The sequence below is a fragment of the Anoplopoma fimbria genome, chromosome 17 (assembly GCF_027596085.1).
Source record: "Anoplopoma fimbria isolate UVic2021 breed Golden Eagle Sablefish chromosome 17, Afim_UVic_2022, whole genome shotgun sequence".
Lineage (NCBI taxonomy): Eukaryota > Metazoa > Chordata > Actinopteri > Perciformes > Anoplopomatidae > Anoplopoma > Anoplopoma fimbria.
The window spans coordinates 6,723,341-6,740,343 of NC_072465.1; the positions used below are offsets into that span (position 1 = coordinate 6,723,341).

A 17,003-nucleotide genomic window follows, 5' to 3' on the forward strand; every position below is an offset into this window, starting at 1 on the left:
AATGTAACATAAATTAAATCTCTTCAAGTTTCCTTTTAGGTCCAATATTTCATTTGTCTATCTCATGAACAACTTACTTTAAATGTTGCTCCAAAAACTCAGGAAATTTTCCCGACCAACCTTTTCTGAAAGTCTGTTCACTATATACCTTCAACAATAGCCCTGCTATCAGTATGAGCTTTCAATTCGTTTTTGGCTATTTTATTTTTTCAACCTAATAGCAGAATACTTTAGTTCATCTCCTCTGGACTTTCCTGTCTCAGTCCTTTATTACAACCGTCTTTCCAACTCAAAGGGGTCAATTAGGCCAAAGTCCTTTGCATTGGCTTTTTGATTTAGATATTTGGCACAGCTTGACCTTTAGTAATGGCTGCAGAAACCAATATTTGCTGTTCACTGTGCAAGTTTTTTTATCAGCACATATCATAAGTTTCTATCCAATAGAAACTGCAGAACCCGTCACGTCCTTTCAGACAGGAAGTGCAGACTTATATTCACATATTGGAGGCTCCCCTTCCAGAATGGTAAGCAAATGTGAACTGAATTTTACTCAAAGTTTACGTCAGACGCAGCACACCCGACAATGTTTGATTCTGATGTGGAAAAATGGAAATGCTCTGCTTTGTGCTGAGATCCGCGTTCAAAACAGGGTAATCCTTTTCTTGATCCTGATACGATAATAACGGTAGAGATCATCCATTCTAATACTATCAGAAAGCAGGTTACCCAAGGACAGCCTCAATGTGATTAGCGTCCAAATAGCACTAATGTCTGGATCAGCTGTTTAGGAAACAATGTCCCTTCCAGGTTGGATCCAATTGAACCAGCTTTGACACCGAAATGTTCACTCCTGGCTGAATAAATGTTTATGTACTTAGATCTAGCATCAGTGTGTGTGTCTCAATGGACTGTGTACCATTGCTTTTGACCTGAAATAGTGTCTAAGTGATAAGATAAGATCAGCGTTATGATCGATAATATCTACGAGCCTTGTACTGGCTTCTGGCCTGGTTTTATTCCGCTTAATAATGTTTCAGTAGATGTTTTATTGCTTCCTGGGTTACTCTAATCTCCTCGTCTATCGTTGCGGGTTTCTATTTGCTCAAGCAATTAATTATTCAATCATTCAATTAATTAGATTTTATACAGCCTTATAAATGTGCGTGTGTCATCTGTAGTGGACTGTCATAGCCATAGAGCAGGAGACGCTGAGCTAACCAACAGATGAAAAGCCAATTCTGATTTTCCTTATTCACATTCAGGGCAAAATGAAGCACGGTCGTGTCACGGAGCTTCCGGAGGATTTCTGGATCCCCATCCCTCTGGATACGGACAACATCACGTCTCTCAGCCCCTTCCTGATCCCGCAGGACCATCTAGCAAGCTCAGTCACCTACTATGCGATGGCCATGTACATGCTTTTTATTTTTATTGTGGGCACTTTCATCAATGCTCTTACGGTTGCATGCACCATCCAAAACAAGAAGCTCCGGTCCCACCTCAACTACATCCTGGTGAACTTGGCCATGTCAAACCTTTTGGTGTCTGGCGTGGGCTCCTTCACTGCCTTCTGCTCCTTTGCAGCCCGATATTTCATCCTCGGACCACTTGCATGCAAGATCGAAGGTTTTATTGTAACCCTTGGAGGTAAGACAAACTTTGAGACACAGATGTATGAGATTATGACACTTTACATTACATTACATTACAGTCATTTAGCAGACGCTTTTTTTATCCAAAGCGACTTACAATCAGTAGTATATTACATATCATTCACCCATTCACACACTGATGACAGGGCTACCATGCAAGGTGCCACCATCAGACTCTAACTAACATTCATGCAACATCCAGTCCACACCGATGGCAAGCCTTCGGGAGCAACTTGGGGTTAAGTGTCTTGCCCAAGGACACATCGACTGCAGAAGCCGGGTATCGAACCACCGACCCGGGTATCGAACCACCGACCCTCTGATTGGAGAACTACCTTGCTCTCCACTACGCCACAAACATGTTTTTAATAAAAAAAAAAATGTCATTACAGGTATGGTGAGCCTGTGGTCTCTTGCTGTGGTAGCTTTTGAAAGATGGCTGGTCATCTGCAAGCCACTTGGTAACTTTATTTTCAAGCCCGACCATGCGATAGCCTGCTGTCTATTCACCTGGGTGTTTGCACTGATTGCCTCAGTTCCTCCACTGGTCGGATGGAGCAGGTCAGTATTTACTTGCACACCTTTACATCTGGACTGATAACAGGGATGCAAAGCTGCTGTGCTCACTCATTGTTCTTGTGATAATCTCTCCAGGTACATCCCAGAAGGCCTGCAGTGCTCCTGCGGTCCAGACTGGTACACCACCAACAACAAATACAACAACGAATCCTACGTGATGTTTCTCTTCGGCTTCTGCTTTGCTGTTCCCCTTGCCACCATTGTCTTCTGCTACTCCCAGCTCCTAATTACACTGAAAATGGTGAGGAAAAGTTAAGAAAAATGAAAACAAAATGCAAGAGTGTTGGTTGGCAAATAATTGTGTAATACTGGTGTTGCATGGACCACTAAACATTAAGAACCCATAATTCATGAGCCAACACAACACCTTTCTCCCTCAACAGGCAGCGAAGGCCCAAGCAGAGTCTGCCTCCACCCAGAAGGCAGAGCGGGAGGTGACCAGGATGGTGGTCATCATGGTGTTGGGCTTCTTGGTGTGCTGGTTGCCTTACGCCTCATTTGCTCTTTGGGTGGTCAATAACCGCGGGCAGTCCTTTGACCTGAGGTTTGCTTCTGTACCGTCCGTCTTTTCCAAGTCCTCTGCAATCTACAACCCGGTCATCTATGTTCTCCTCAATAAACAGGTCAGTTGGATGTCCCGTCACGCTGAAAACCCACTACAGGTATGCTTTATAAGGTTTATTTGGTAAATTTCCTTTGATGTTTTTCAGTTCCGTACATGCATGATGAAGATGCTGGGGATGGGTGGAGCTGATGACGAAGAGTCGTCGACATCGTCAGTAACCGAAGTCTCCAAAGTTGGGCCTGCGTAGACTGAACATCAAGACCGATGACTTCTCTGCCACTAATGATTGTGGATTGTAAATAACAGTAAATGTACGTGTGTTTTGTCATATGAAAAAAAAAGTATACGCAATTCAAATAATAAAGAAATCATAAATAAACTGCAAAGTGAAAAATAAAAAAAATACGAACATCCACTTCATATGGTGTCTGTATGTTGTTGATACTGGGAAACAGCACAAATGCTGGTTTGGGCCTTCATTTTCATTTAATGGGTGGCACTGCAACATGTGAGCTGTTACACAAGCTGCGTTGTGAAAGTAACTTTTTTACTGTGGAATTCAGATATTAAATAAGGGGAAAGTTATGTTGTAATTTTTAAAGTTTCCATTTGTTCATTTCTAATTCATCCTCCCATCTCTGTAGTATCAACTGCCTCCCCTGATACAATGATGTGCACTGTCCTTGTCTGTATTGGGTTGTTGGATTGACAGACCTACCTGGAAGGTGAGCATCTTCTGCAATTACACCGTGTTCGCAACATCTTATGCATTCTTTAAGATAAGGGAAGGAGCCAAATGCCAGAAAGTTAACACAAATCTTGAGTTAAACCAGTAGAGTGGATTACAAAGGGCTAGAACGCATGAGATTATCAGAATTAATGTAATTGGAAACCAGATTATCCAGCAAAGACCTGCTGCGATCTCCCTTAAGAAAGTGGGATTAACCTGCTTGGATCAGTTTTGATGTTAAGAACAAGCTTTCATGCGTATAAAACAATTGCATATTGTACACGATTATATGCTTGTGTGTTCTTTAAATTCAGATACCTGTAGATAATGTGTCTATGATGGACCAACATCTTGAAATTCTTATTCTTTGCCCAATAAGGCGATGTTCTTAACAACAGGATGTGTACAACAGGATGTGTGTAACTTTCAGCCTTCACATTTTTGCTTACCATATACAAGAACCTTTTAAAAAGATCTACTGTATTTCTTAAACTTCCATTAGATAAGCACCAACTCTTGCTTTCCAACCATTAGCATGTTCAAGTGTATTTTGTGTATTTTCCAATGACATAACACTAGATACAACATTTTCAGAATGTGCCAACTGGTTATTTACTTTGAACGCTTGCCAGCTGTGTCCTTAACCATTGCCAAGAGCTGTAATGTCAGAGTTGTCAGCCACATTTTAGCAAAACAACTTGCGTAACCTCTTTGTCCTCACTGCCAAAACATGCTACTACTAAATGTCTTACACCAATCAATGCAAACACAAATTAATCAGTCAAATTAGTTAAGCCGTTAATGGGGACCAGGGACATCCTGGGAACCATTATAAAAGTCGGTCCTCTACAAAAGAATAACAAGATGTTAGGGACACAGGCTTCCCAGCACTCATGTCTGTCTCTTAAACAGTTTATTCATTATTCTTATTTTATGATATATGGGAAATAGGCGAAGCAACAACACCAGTTAGGAGAACACTTGAGGTATAACGCTTGTGATTCTAAATAGTCTAAACGTCTAAATGAGAGCAAATCGTGGCATGGAGCTGCCAGAGGACTTCTGGATACCGGTCCCCCTGGAAACCAACAACATCACGGCACTCAGTCCTTTCCTGGTCCCTCAGGACCACTTGGGAAACTTGGCCACCTTCTACTCCATGGCAGGATTCATGTTCTTCACATTCGTGGTTGGCACTGGCATTAACGTCCTCACCATTGCATGCACCGTCCAATACAAGAAGCTCCGGTCCCACCTCAACTACATCCTGGTGAACTTGGCCGTGGCAAACCTTCTTGTGTCCTGTGTGGGCTCCTTCACTGCCTTCTGCTCATTTTCAACTAGATATTTCATCTTTGGAGCACTAGCATGCAAAATCGAAGGTTTTTTGGCAACGCTTGGCGGTAAGATTTAAGCTGTAGTTTCAAAACAATAAAGTAATCCCATTTGATCATGCCTTTCTATTACTGGATTTATCTATAATGGTTTGAAAAAAGGGTTTTACATTGTATGTTTATATCATTCCAGGTATGGTGAGCCTGTGGTCTCTTGCTGTGGTAGCTTTCGAAAGATGGCTGGTCATCTGCAAGCCACTTGGTAACTTTATTTTCAAGCCCGACCATGCGATAGCCTGCTGTCTATTCACCTGGGTGTTTGCACTGATTGCCTCAGTTCCTCCACTGGTCGGATGGAGCAGGTCAGTATTACTTGCACACCTTTACATCTGGACTGATAACAGGGATGCAAAGCTGCTGTGCTCACTCATTGTTCTTGTGTTAATCTCTCCAGGTACATCCCAGAAGGCCTGCAGTGCTCCTGCGGTCCAGACTGGTACACCACCAACAACAAATACAACAACGAATCCTACGTGATGTTTCTCTTCGGCTTCTGCTTTGCTGTTCCCTTCAGCACCATTGTATTTTGCTACTCCCAGCTCCTATTTACACTGAAAATGGTGAGGCAAACAAATAACATGTAATATTGTATTCGTATTAGTTTGTTTCTGCACTGTACTTTTGCTCTGGTTTATGCTCTTAGATGCTTGTTTAAGAAAGGAGATGCACTTATGACTTCTGGTGACTAGTAGTTCTCTTGAATACCTATGTTGAATACACTCATTGTAAGACGCTTTGGATAAAAGCATCTGCTAAATGACTGTAATGTAATTTAATGTAATCTAACAAAAAATCACCCTCAATTTGAGAACACAAAACCCAAATGTAGTTACTTTGGTTTACCAAAAATGGTTTTGAAAAGATGGAATTTTTACACTATAAAGTCTTCTTAATATTGAACAACATTTATGTCTCTCAAATCCAAAGTATCATTTGATTGATTTAAGATTGTGCAAATCTGATTCAATACATGTCCAAGTATAATCCTTGTGATGCTGTCCCATCAACGACGTGGCTCTGACAGGCATTGTTCTGAAAATACTAGATCACATGCAGTCATTGCAATTGCTGGTATAACACTAGCTTAGTAAAAAAAGTATTCAACCCAACTAACCCCTCTTTTTCAACAGGCAGCGAAGGCCCAAGCAGAGTCTGCCTCCACCCAGAAGGCAGAGCGGGAGGTGACCAGGATGGTGGTCCTCATGGTGATGGGCTTTCTGGTGTGCTGGTTGCCTTACGCCTCCTTTGCTCTTTGGGTAGTGAATAATCGTGGACAAACATTCGACCTGAGACTTGCGACCATACCCTCCTGCCTCTCGAAGGGCTCTGCGGTCTACAACCCTATCATCTATGTTGTCTTTAATAAACAGGTCGGTTAAATGTTTTGATGAACAACAATTTAAAAAAGCGATATACTTTATGCTTTGTTGCAAAGAAGAATGGTGAAAATGTGCAGAAATAGTCTCTGTGTATCATATATGTAGAATCTTCTAATCAGTCTGAGGTGCTTGAGTGCAACGTCTTGTAATATAATCATAACGTTTCCTCCTCTTAGCCTTTAAAGGGAAAATTCACTGCCTTTTATGTGGATGTCCAATTAGTGTTCATGGTAAATGTAGTCCACTGAAGAACTACCCAGTGCATGCTATATGCTTACCGAGTGAATATCTGAGTTAGCCAAAGTACTGTCAAATGTACATTATTAAGAGTTCTTCCCATCCATTCCATCCTACTCCTATTTTGGGATGCATTTTTGCTGTTGGGTGTGTAACACAGGCTAAGAGAACAAGTTTTAAAGAGGTATTGCGCCCCAAAGATACCAAAGCTAAAATAGCACTTTGTAATTCTTCTGTATACCATGTACGTTACTGTCACGTCACTGGTATATGCAACAACAACAGACTTTGCAGCTTCGCCCCGGAGACACAGAGGACATCACTAAAAACTGCAGGCATTTTTTACACTTTATACTTTGATAGGTCGAAATAAGGTTGAAAATCTGAAAATGTTCCCGTTAACAGAGCTTACAGTAACTTAGATTTTTTTTACAATTTAAAAAACATTTGTAGAAAAATTAAAGCAATCCCAGAGAAAAATGATGCAGTTTGCAGTATCTTTCACAGTGCTTGTTTTAAAACAAACGCTGGTACATTTTAAAATACAACACATAGTGCCTTTAATGGTATATTTTTTTCTTTTTTCCATCAGTTCTCTTCATACATGATGATAAAAAAAGATACCATATGTACATTTTAACTACTGATCCGTTCTTTTTCCCCTTTCAGTTCCGTTTATGCATGATGAAGATGCTGGGTATGGGTGGAGGTGATGATGAAGATTCGTCAACTTCAGCGTCAGTGACTGAAGTCTCAAAAGTTGGTCCTGCTTAGATGAACATCAAGGCTTGGCACTAATGATTGTGAATTGTATATAACCGTAAATGCATGTGTGTTTTATCCTATAAAAAAATATGAATGCAATCTTCCTAATCATGTAAGAAATCATAAATAAACTGCAATGTAAAAAAACAAAAAAAACAGTTGGTAGTAGTTCAATCAGGAGAGAAAGGAGAATGAGTATTATTGAATGTTTATGACATTTACTGGCTCTGAATGTTTCTTTATATGGGTGTTGTGTTGTAAAGCACATATTCAGAGCAAAATGCAAGAAAAAAAAAAAGTAAAGTGGTGACAATTTTTATCTCTGCCAGGAGATTATGACATCAGTCGTGTGTGAGCAAGTGTGTGTTTATGTGAGGGAGTGTGCATCTCTGTGTTTGTCCACGACTAATCTCCCATACTGCAGTACCAAACTGTATAATTTGGGTCCTCATTTATGGCTGCATGCTCAAGGACCTCTTGTGGTTGCAGTGACTCACACTTTCTCAAAACACCTTTTATTGCCTGTTTGATACTGCCATTGACTGCCTGCTGACTGATGATTCCCCACTCTCTACTCTTAACCGGCACTCGGTCGATAGGGGCCACAAATGATCACACAGCTGAGTGCATGGCCCCCGCTCTGCCACTGCTCTGTGGCTAGAGACACAGTCATTCCGTGCCTTTTTATTAGATATCCACCTCACGTTTACAAGTTCACTGTCGAAAATACATTTTCCCTAAGCCTAAATAAAGTCAAGGCTGAGACAGAGTTGAGATGTGTGCCTGCACAGACACAGGGCAGACATCTGCATAGATTCAAATGAGAGCATATGTCTGTTGTGGGAGAGTGAAAAACACGTCTGATACACTTGCAGTCTAGACGGCGGGCCGGCCGGTTGTGGATTGTATTCATTTAATCAAACATAACAGCAGTGGTCGTTGCAGACACACCTGGCAGAGAAGTTATTATTAATTATTTCAAACTCCCACAAACAGATGATTCTAACCGAAATATTACAAAATTTAGTTTCATGGGTCTTTGCAAACAAATTTTTATTAATTAAGCCTCCCCGGGAAAGTTTACTCCAGGGTGCTGGAAAGGAGGCTCCGTCCGATTGTCGAACCTCAGATTCAGGAGGAGCAATGCGGATTCCGTCCTGGACGTGGAACAGCGGACCAACTCTTTACCCTTGCAGGTCTGTTGGAGGGTGCATGGGAGTTTGCTCATCCAGTCTACATGTGTTTTGTAGACTTGGAGAAGGCCTTCGACCGTGTCCCTCGGGGAGTCCTGTGGGGGGTACTGCGGGAATATGGGGTACCTGGTTCGTTACTACGAGCCATTCGGTCCTTGTATGACCAAAGTGAGAGCTGTGTCCGGATACTCGGCACAAAGTCGAGCTTGTTCCCAGTGCGTGTTGGCCTCCGCCAGGGCTGCCCATTGTCACCAATCCTGTTTGTGATTTTCATGGACAGGATTTCAAGGCGCAGCCGGGGGAGGAGAGTTTCCGGTTTGGGGACCTCAGAATCGCATCCCTGCTTTTTGCAGATGATGTGGTTCTGTTGGCTTCTTCAGAACGTGACCTTCAGCACGCACTGGGGCGGTTCACAGCCGAGTGTGAAGCGGTCGGGATGAGAGTCAGTACCTCCAAGTCTGAGGCCATGGTTCTCTTCCGGAAAACTGTGGATTGCACCCTCTGGGTTGGGAGTGAGTCACTGCCCCAAGCGAGGGAGTTCAAGTATCTCGGGATCTTATTCACGAGTGAGGGTAAAATGGAGCGGGAGATGGACAGGCGGTTCGGTGCAGCGTCAGCAGTGATGCGGGCGTTGTACCGGACCGTTTTGGTGAAGAAGGAGCTGAGCCGAAAGGCAAAGCTCTCGATTTACCAGTCCATCTACGTTCCAACCCTCACCTATGGTCATGAGCTTTGGGTAGTGACCGAAAGAATGAGATCGCGAATAAAGCGGCCGAAATGAGCTTCCTTCGTAGGGTGGCTGGGCTCAGCCTTAGAGATAGGGTGAGGAGCTCAGACATCCGGAGGGAGCTCGGAGTAGAGCCGCTGCTCCTTCGCGTCGAAAGGGGCCAGCTGAGGTGGCTCGGGCATCTGATCAGGATGCCTCCTGGACGCCTCCCCTTTAGAGGTTTTCCAGGCACGTCCAACTGGTAAGAGGCCCCGGGGTAGACCCAGAACACGCTGGAGAGATTATATATCTCGTCTGGCCTGGGAACGCCTCGGGGTTCCCCAGGAGGAGCTGGAAAGTGTTGCTGGGGAGAAGGACGTCTGGAGGACCCTCCTTAGCTTGCTGCCCCCGCGACCCGGCCCCGGATAAGCGGAAGGAGATGGATGGATAATCAAATCAACAGATTCTTTGAAATATCAGTATTAGGTTAAACGTGCTCTCACGTTGCAAATCTGTTGCTTCCAATCAGAGGGTCGGTGGTTCGATACCCGGCTTCTGCAGTCGATGTGTCCTTGGGCAAGACACTTAACCCCAAGTTGCTCCCGAAGGCTTGCCATCGGTGTGGACTGGATGTTGCATGAATGTTAGTTAGAGTCTGATGGTGGCACCTTGCATGGTAGCCCTGTCATCAGTGTGTGAATGGGTGAATGATATGTAATATACTACTGATTGTAAGTCGCTTTGGATAAAAGCGTCTGCTAAATGACTGTAATGTAATGTAATGCTTTAGATGTTCCTGTTGTCAAATTTGATTTCTGGTTTGGCTGTTAACTTCCACTTTTTACACCCAGTTTTTTGTGTAACATTACTTACAGTTTCAAGTTAACTAATCTCCTCAAAAAGAAATCAAAGAAACGTTGGTAACATAAAGCCTTAGGTACATCCCGGATTACTGACCCTGACCATCACTTATGATCAGAATAATCCACAAACACAATGTGCCTTTATTAGGCTGTAACAAGATGATCCAGCTCTGGTTCTGGGATACTAATCTCTATAGTAGCTCAATGAGGGCCCATGTTACCATGGGAGTGCGCATGTGTATGTACACAACGTTAGGAGCCTATGTGTGATCTGTGTGTGTGATCTGTGAACCAAAGCTTTAAAGCCCCTCCATAAAGCCAATTCAGTTAAGCCTCAGTAATATTCAACGGTCCTATAAAAGCGCCCTTGTTGCCCAACCAGCAAGAGACAAGCTTCTTTTGGAAGACCCAAAACATTAAGTGTGTCAGTATTTTTCAAATTGATTTTTTTTGTTAATTTGACACACAACTAAAGAGAAATGAGGGGAATTCGCCCGACAGAGCTCCCAGAAGACTTCTGGATTCCCATCCCTCTGGACACCGATAACATCACATCCCTCAGCCCTTTTCTGGTTCCCCAAGATCACTTAGGGAGCCTGGGGATCTTTTATTCCTTGTCAGCATTTATGTTCTTCCTTTTTACGACCGGCACAACCATTAATACCCTCACTATTGCATGCACTGTTAAATATAAGAAGCTCCGGTCTCATCTGAACTACATCCTGGTGAACTTGGCAGTGGCAAACCTCCTCGTCGCCTCTGTGGGCTCCTTCACCTGCTTCTACTGCTTTGCCTTCAGATACATGATCCTTGGTCCACTGGGGTGCAAGATTGAAGGATTTACAGCAACTGTTGGTGGTAAGGAGTTACATGCATTCTTGTAATTTAAAAACAAGGGTTGTTAAATTTAATATTAATATGGAGGGAGTGATTTTTATGTCATTATATTACCATAAAGGCAAAGTTGTCTGCTTATGTGTTTTGTGATGTATGCAATATATTGGGACTATGGTTATTGTTTATGAACCACAATTATATTAAACCTGGAAGCTTACTCTGATCTGGAATCTTTCCTGCTGATTTTATTGTCAGAACTTCTAAAAAAAGGAACATTTTCACTTTTCGCCCATGACAACAATCTAAATGGAAAACTGTGTGGTCTAACCATCAACATTGTACTATTAAATTGCTCTTTTTCTTACATGAAAAAAATATATATGAGAAGACTGGCATATTATTTTTGATAGCGGTATTGGTGAAATATTTTGTAGGATCATTACCACAGAGTCAACACTTTGTAACTTCAGTGTCTCCACATTGTACAACAAGCTGCACTTAAAGTCTTAGTTGTGATAAACATTCTTATGTAAATCATATTAATTGACCCACGGTGGGACAATTAAATTATCAACTTATTGTGTCTTCTATCTACATTCTTCCAATGAAGACTGGCCACCATAGTTCAGTCTTAACTTAAAACTTTTCATCAGATACTGTGTTATGGTTTCACCTGCCTATTAATGTAAAACACTTTAAAACTATTTGAATTCAAGTCCAGGCTATTCACTTCTTTAATGAAAATGTGATAGCAAAATATGTAATATGCAAAAAGGTAATCATAGAGCCAATTGCCGTGCTTTGCTATGTTTTAGCTTCTATTACAGATACCATATAGAATAAGTTTAAGCTCATTGAGGCAGCTGTCTTTTATTCTTTCCTGTCTTGTAACAGGTATGGTGAGCCTGTGGTCTCTTGCTGTGGTAGCATTTGAAAGATGGCTGGTCATCTGCAAGCCACTCGGGAACTTTGCCTTCAAGCCTTCCCATGCCATAGCTTGCTGCGCAATGACTTGGGTCTTTGCTTTGATGGCTGCAGTTCCTCCTCTGGTCGGATGGAGTAGGTCAGTATACAAAGGCCAAACACACATGCAGTTTTATTAGTTTTTAATAATTGGTGTAACAATTGAGATAAGTCCTTCTGCAACTGACTTTTTTATCTCCTGCCCCCAGACACACAGCAACCACAAGACGATCTACAGTACATAGTGATTCATTGTCTGTCTCTCCAGGTACATCCCAGAGGGCATGCAGTGCTCCTGTGGACCGGACTGGTACACAACGAACAACAAATACAACAACGAATCCTATGTGATGTTCCTCTTCTGCTTCTGCTTTGCCGTACCTTTCTGCACCATCGTTTTCTGCTACTCACAGCTGCTTCTCATGCTGAAATCGGTAGGCGATACAACTCTGTTGGATTTGGGTTGATATCATGTGTGTGCTTCCATCAGACTAACCACTTTTACTACTTCTCCCCCAACAGGCAGCGAAGGCCCAAGCAGAGTCTGCCTCCACCCAGAAGGCAGAGCGCGAGGTGACCAGGATGGTGGTCGTCATGGTGTTGGGCTTCCTGGTGTGCTGGATGCCTTACGCCTCCTTTGCTCTTTGGGTGATCAACAATCGTGGGAATCCATTCGACCTTAGACTGGCGACCATACCCTCCTGTCTGTCCAAAGCCTCCACAGTCTACAACCCTGTTATCTACATCCTCCTCAATAAACAGGTTGGTTCATTATTCACTCTGATTCGAAAGCCTGGACCAGTGGTGCCCTCTAATGGTGGACAAACGTACAAAAAACTTGCTCTGTTCTCACACAGAAGGCCTGATGATAATTTGAAAAAACGGCATATTGCTTTATCTATTTAATTTGGATTATATTGACAGAAAGAATCACTGTCATAACGGGATCACCAGATACATTGCTACAGCGTTAATCTCTGAAGAGAATTAAGTTTCTTATGTTATTAATTTATATGCAGCAATGGAAAAGATATTTCCCTCATCAACAAATGTTGTTTTTACCCTTTCAGTTCCGCTCATCTTTGAGGAAGATGCTGGGCATGAGTGAAGAAGATGATGAGGACTCATCCACAAGTCAATCAGTCACTGAAGTCTCGAAAGTCGGACCTTCTTAGGATGTTTATTTTGATGACATACATATTGTAAATAACACTGAATGAACAAATATCATGACAGATGGAATTGTATTATTCTTAAAGAGTTATATATGCAAGTAAAATTATTAAAAAAAATAATTGATTGCAGTGATTGATTGTGTCTTTAACAGGTTTTCCAATCCATATGTGTGATAAAAATGTATGTTTCTGTCCTAAAACCTTGTTTTCCCTACAAGATATTAAGATGTGTCTATCTGGGGTCACAAACCCATAGTAGTTGTTAATCAATTAACCTTTGCAAGCAAATGCTAATAGTATTTAATAAATATTTTTGAATGAGTTGGAAAAGTTGTTTTTGTTTTATAGGTATTCACTTGTGCATACAACTTGTAGTTTAACATAGAGTTAATAAACAGCAAATACTCTGGGATCAACTCTTCAGTTTGTTTCTGAGATTAGTGGGGTGTTCTTGGGTCTATATGTAATACCTGTCCCAGTCAATAAAAGGTCCATGGTCCTGCATTGAATATTTTTCACACCACTTTGACAAAGAAGCAAAGCCAAACCCCCCAACCGAATTTATTTCAGCCATCAAAAGAATATCCAAACATGTCCTTCCAGCCTACTGTGGATATCTTGAAAACGAAATATGTTTCAGGACATTGTCAGCGAGCTGGAGGGAGAATTTGCGAAATAATTTATTTTGACACTCAAATACATGAGGAAAACATACAAAACATTTATATATATATATATGTTTGTTGGTTATGTCAGCTTGCATCAGGAATTCAATTTGGGGGGGGGGGGGGGGGGGGTATGTATTCAAAACACAATAGTCTCTGACATCACTGGGGGTAAAAGACAACAAGGCAACGTTCAGCCTACAGATGGCGCCATACTGCCTCTTTCACAAAGCCGGTATCATGAGTGCTGTACTGTAACATTACAACTGTAAGTAAATCAGTACTACACAAGACTGTGAAGGGGTGTATGGTTTTTTTGATAGTGCAAGACTTTTAATTATATAATATTATATAATATATCGTATTACTATAAGACAATGTTAAACTATATATTATACTATTATATCATTTATAATATCATAATCATATTTTGACTCGAGGTATTCCTTCTATTAAAAACACTGCCAGATTCAGAATTAATAGTCAGTCGTTCTTACTTCCCGCCCTCAATGTTGCAGGTATGTGGTTCACAAGTTTACTCACCAAGCCGAGACTTAAAGGCTTTACCGTACACAGTTCAGAGGATAACTCGGCAGACGAACACACACACACTTCTTTGCAAGCAGGAATGATTTTCTACATATGAGACGCGATGAAAGTGCAACAGAAACAAGATATATTATTGTGCTTTAAGACAATATGCTAAAGAGGGTTAACTGAATATAATTGCCCATTAATCTCTGTAGTCACACAAGTCATACTGTTTACATTTCACAATACATGAGCCTCAGTACTGTAACCAACTGTTGCCTATATGTTCATCATTATACAATATATATAAAATACAATAGATCTAAACATATATAGCTAAATTGAAAAAAAAATACCGTGGATGATTTTGTGCTCTTATTTTAAGTTTAACAAGTTTAAATAAGTTTGCAAATTTCCCCGCTGCGGGACTAATAAAGGATTATCTTATCTTATCTTATCTTAACATCTGAAAATCATGAATATTACAAACGAACACACGTGGTCACATGTTGCCTGCCTGCATCTGCCAGCAGATTCAAATCAATCGGTCGAATCAATAGGTTGACACCGTTGTTTCCGGGTGTTAGGCCACCACGGGTCATCTGTGCTGCAGGGAAAAAGCAAAGGGGAAACAAGAGTATTCTTTTCATCACAATGTCCCTCAACAACATCTAAGCCCAAATGTGAGAACATGGATCATTACTCTGGTGTGAACTGAACGCGATGAGGAACAAAGGTAGACTCGGTTCACTTCACACCAGAGTAATTTGTGCAGCAGACCACCTGCCATTCAGACAGCGAGCGCATGGACCAGACTTTCACACCAGCTCGTGGTGGTTCATGGAGATTCCTGTTGGTAGTCGGGAGCAAATCTGAGTTCTGCTAGTAGTGAACTTTTACCAATCAGAAATAGTTCAGAACTAGCGGAATTCCAGACCTACCCTCGAAACTTCACGGCATCATATGGAAATAGGAATCAAAAAACATTAACTGGTATCAACCTCAACTCTTGAATGATATGTACATGAAGACATTGAAAGCAAAATACTCTCCCCTAAGACAATGCAGCATTTCTTCAAGAACAATATTTACATTTAAAAGCTAAACACATGATTAGACACATATTATTTAAATAAAGGATAATAAAAGAAAAGTTTACAGATTTCTTCAGTTTCAGGATCCATCTTCTCCTTGCTGTGCAGTCCTTGTCCCACATGGAGTTCTTGTCAAATCTGGGAGCTAGCCACTTGAGCAAGAAGTGGTCTCGAGAGAAACACAATCAACGGATTAAAATAAACTAGCAGCTTTTGTCGACCTGTGATCTGAGCTGAACTGTTGCTCCGGAAAGATTAACTCGTTACGGAATGAACACGCCAAAAGTAATTACTCTGTGTTAATCTGTTTTATGGAAGAACCTGAATTGTCCGTATAATCTGCTTTGGTCTGCTGGATGAGAAATCTTCACCTGCTTCAACCCACTTCTGATTAGCTGTTCAACACTAAGAGGGGAGAAACCGCTAGGACAGCTGCTACCCTAGTTCTTGGCCTATTGGCCTGCTTAGATACATGGTTATCGTGTCACTTTTATCACTGGTTATGGTTGCCTGGCACAGAGGCTCTTGAGCAGGCAATGCCGGGCATATCCTCATCCACACCTGGTTGAATGTCTTAGACCAGCTTGGGGACCCCACAACCATTTGGTTCTCCAGCTCCTCCAGTGTATCCACTCTCAAAACTGCTTCTTTATGTGGGTTCATGAAGACTGTTGAAAATGTAATTAAACAATAGGAAATGGGGAGTCTTCCATAGCAGTGCAAAAAAAGGAAGTAATCTGAATGAGTGTCCACGAAACACACTAACCTCCATGTGTTGGTGTGGCTGTGGGCCATAACACAGGAGTTAACACACCAGCATCAATGGCATTTGCAGTGCTCATAAAGAGTGCTGTATTTTTGTAAGTCGTCACCGGAAGATATCAACAAAAAGCCAATGGGATTTTTTCCATGGATTTGGGGGCTGTCCATTTGTTTGTGTAGATAGTTTGTCTCTCCTGTTTTGACTGTATTAATGTGATTTACAATGTTCTGAGGGGCAAAAAGCTGGCTATCACAGCCTGCTCCTAGCTGTATCCCACTTCCTACCGGATCTGATCTCTCTCCAAAATAACTGTCTTTTGTACGTCTTTGTAGTCTCCGAGTGATAAATAGCACAAATGGGTCATCCTGACCCATTTGGGTCTAATGAGCTTTAGATAAGAGTAAGAGGGTAACAAGTGTACGGATTTCAACACTCATTTATTACACAAGTTCAGACAAAGCTCTACACCGAACTGACACAGTTTTAAAATGCCCCTCAGTGGTTCAGTCACACATACCTTACTGTATAACATCATGGTCTCATGCTGAGAATACTTCATAATTGTGCCTTAAAAGTAAAGGACAGAAGACAGTTATCATCACTGTCAAGAGAAATTAAAATTGACTGCCAAATTCAGATTGTTGACACTGGTCTATAATGTCTGAATGGTTGTTGCTCCTACATCTCTTGTAAATTAGCATGCAAGGGGAAGCCACTTTTTGAGAACATGTTTTCAGTTAATGATCTGGATTTGGGGGCTGTCCATTTGTTTGTGTAGATATTTTGTCTCTCCAAAATGACTTTTTTTACGTTTTGTACGTCTTTGTAGTCTCCGAGTGATGAAAAGGACAAAAAGTTTAGCGGCAGCCCCATTCTCTGTCCTCGAAAGTCTTTATCCTGTCACATAACAAA

At 41.6% G+C, this 17,003-nt stretch overlaps 3 protein-coding genes across 3 annotated transcripts; all 3 read left to right on the forward strand.

The window, feature by feature from the left end:
* The first annotated feature begins 1,237 nt into the window (after window positions 1-1,237).
* Window positions 1,238-3,127, forward strand: LOC129106452 (blue-sensitive opsin-like). The gene is made up of 5 exons (XM_054617860.1): window positions 1,238-1,647; window positions 2,045-2,213; window positions 2,307-2,472; window positions 2,615-2,854; window positions 2,942-3,127. Exons 1-5 carry the CDS (start codon window positions 1,269-1,271, stop codon window positions 3,041-3,043), a joined length of 1,056 nt encoding a protein of 351 aa, XP_054473835.1. The 5' UTR covers window positions 1,238-1,268; the 3' UTR covers window positions 3,044-3,127.
* Window positions 3,128-4,544: 1,417 nt separating this feature from the next.
* LOC129106457 (blue-sensitive opsin-like) lies at window positions 4,545-7,310 on the forward strand. The gene is made up of 5 exons (XM_054617864.1): window positions 4,545-4,929; window positions 5,054-5,222; window positions 5,315-5,480; window positions 6,051-6,290; window positions 7,206-7,310. The coding sequence occupies exons 1-5, from the start codon at window positions 4,551-4,553 to the stop codon at window positions 7,308-7,310; spliced, it is 1,059 nt and encodes a 352-aa protein (XP_054473839.1). The 5' UTR covers window positions 4,545-4,550.
* Window positions 7,311-10,542: 3,232 nt separating this feature from the next.
* On the forward strand, window positions 10,543-13,038 carry LOC129106453 (blue-sensitive opsin-like). Its single transcript, XM_054617861.1, has 5 exons — window positions 10,543-10,921; window positions 11,795-11,963; window positions 12,132-12,297; window positions 12,386-12,625; window positions 12,934-13,038. Exons 1-5 carry the CDS (start codon window positions 10,543-10,545, stop codon window positions 13,036-13,038), a joined length of 1,059 nt encoding a protein of 352 aa, XP_054473836.1.
* The last annotated feature ends 3,965 nt before the right edge of the window (window positions 13,039-17,003 follow it).

What these genes read in the sequence shown, in the direction of transcription:
- LOC129106452 (XM_054617860.1), top strand. Translation starts at nt 1,269, where the DNA reads ATGAAGCACGGTCGTGTCACGGAGCTTCCGGAGGATTTCTGGATCCCC. An exon ending in TTTTATTGTAACCCTTGGAG is followed by an intron (nt 1,648 to 2,044) that starts GTAAGACAAACT and finishes ATGTCATTACAG; the next exon opens with GTATGGTGAGCCTGTGGTCT. An exon ending in CCACTGGTCGGATGGAGCAG is followed by an intron (nt 2,214 to 2,306) that starts GTCAGTATTTAC and finishes TAATCTCTCCAG; the next exon opens with GTACATCCCAGAAGGCCTGC.
- LOC129106457 (XM_054617864.1), top strand. Translation starts at nt 4,551, where the DNA reads ATGAGAGCAAATCGTGGCATGGAGCTGCCAGAGGACTTCTGGATACCG. An exon ending in TCCTATTTACACTGAAAATG is followed by an intron (nt 5,481 to 6,050) that starts GTGAGGCAAACA and finishes CTTTTTCAACAG; the next exon opens with GCAGCGAAGGCCCAAGCAGA. An exon ending in ATGTTGTCTTTAATAAACAG is followed by an intron (nt 6,291 to 7,205) that starts GTCGGTTAAATG and finishes TTCCCCTTTCAG; the next exon opens with TTCCGTTTATGCATGATGAA.
- LOC129106453 (XM_054617861.1), top strand. Translation starts at nt 10,543, where the DNA reads ATGAGGGGAATTCGCCCGACAGAGCTCCCAGAAGACTTCTGGATTCCC. An exon ending in ATTTACAGCAACTGTTGGTG is followed by an intron (nt 10,922 to 11,794) that starts GTAAGGAGTTAC and finishes GTCTTGTAACAG; the next exon opens with GTATGGTGAGCCTGTGGTCT. An exon ending in CCTCTGGTCGGATGGAGTAG is followed by an intron (nt 11,964 to 12,131) that starts GTCAGTATACAA and finishes CTGTCTCTCCAG; the next exon opens with GTACATCCCAGAGGGCATGC.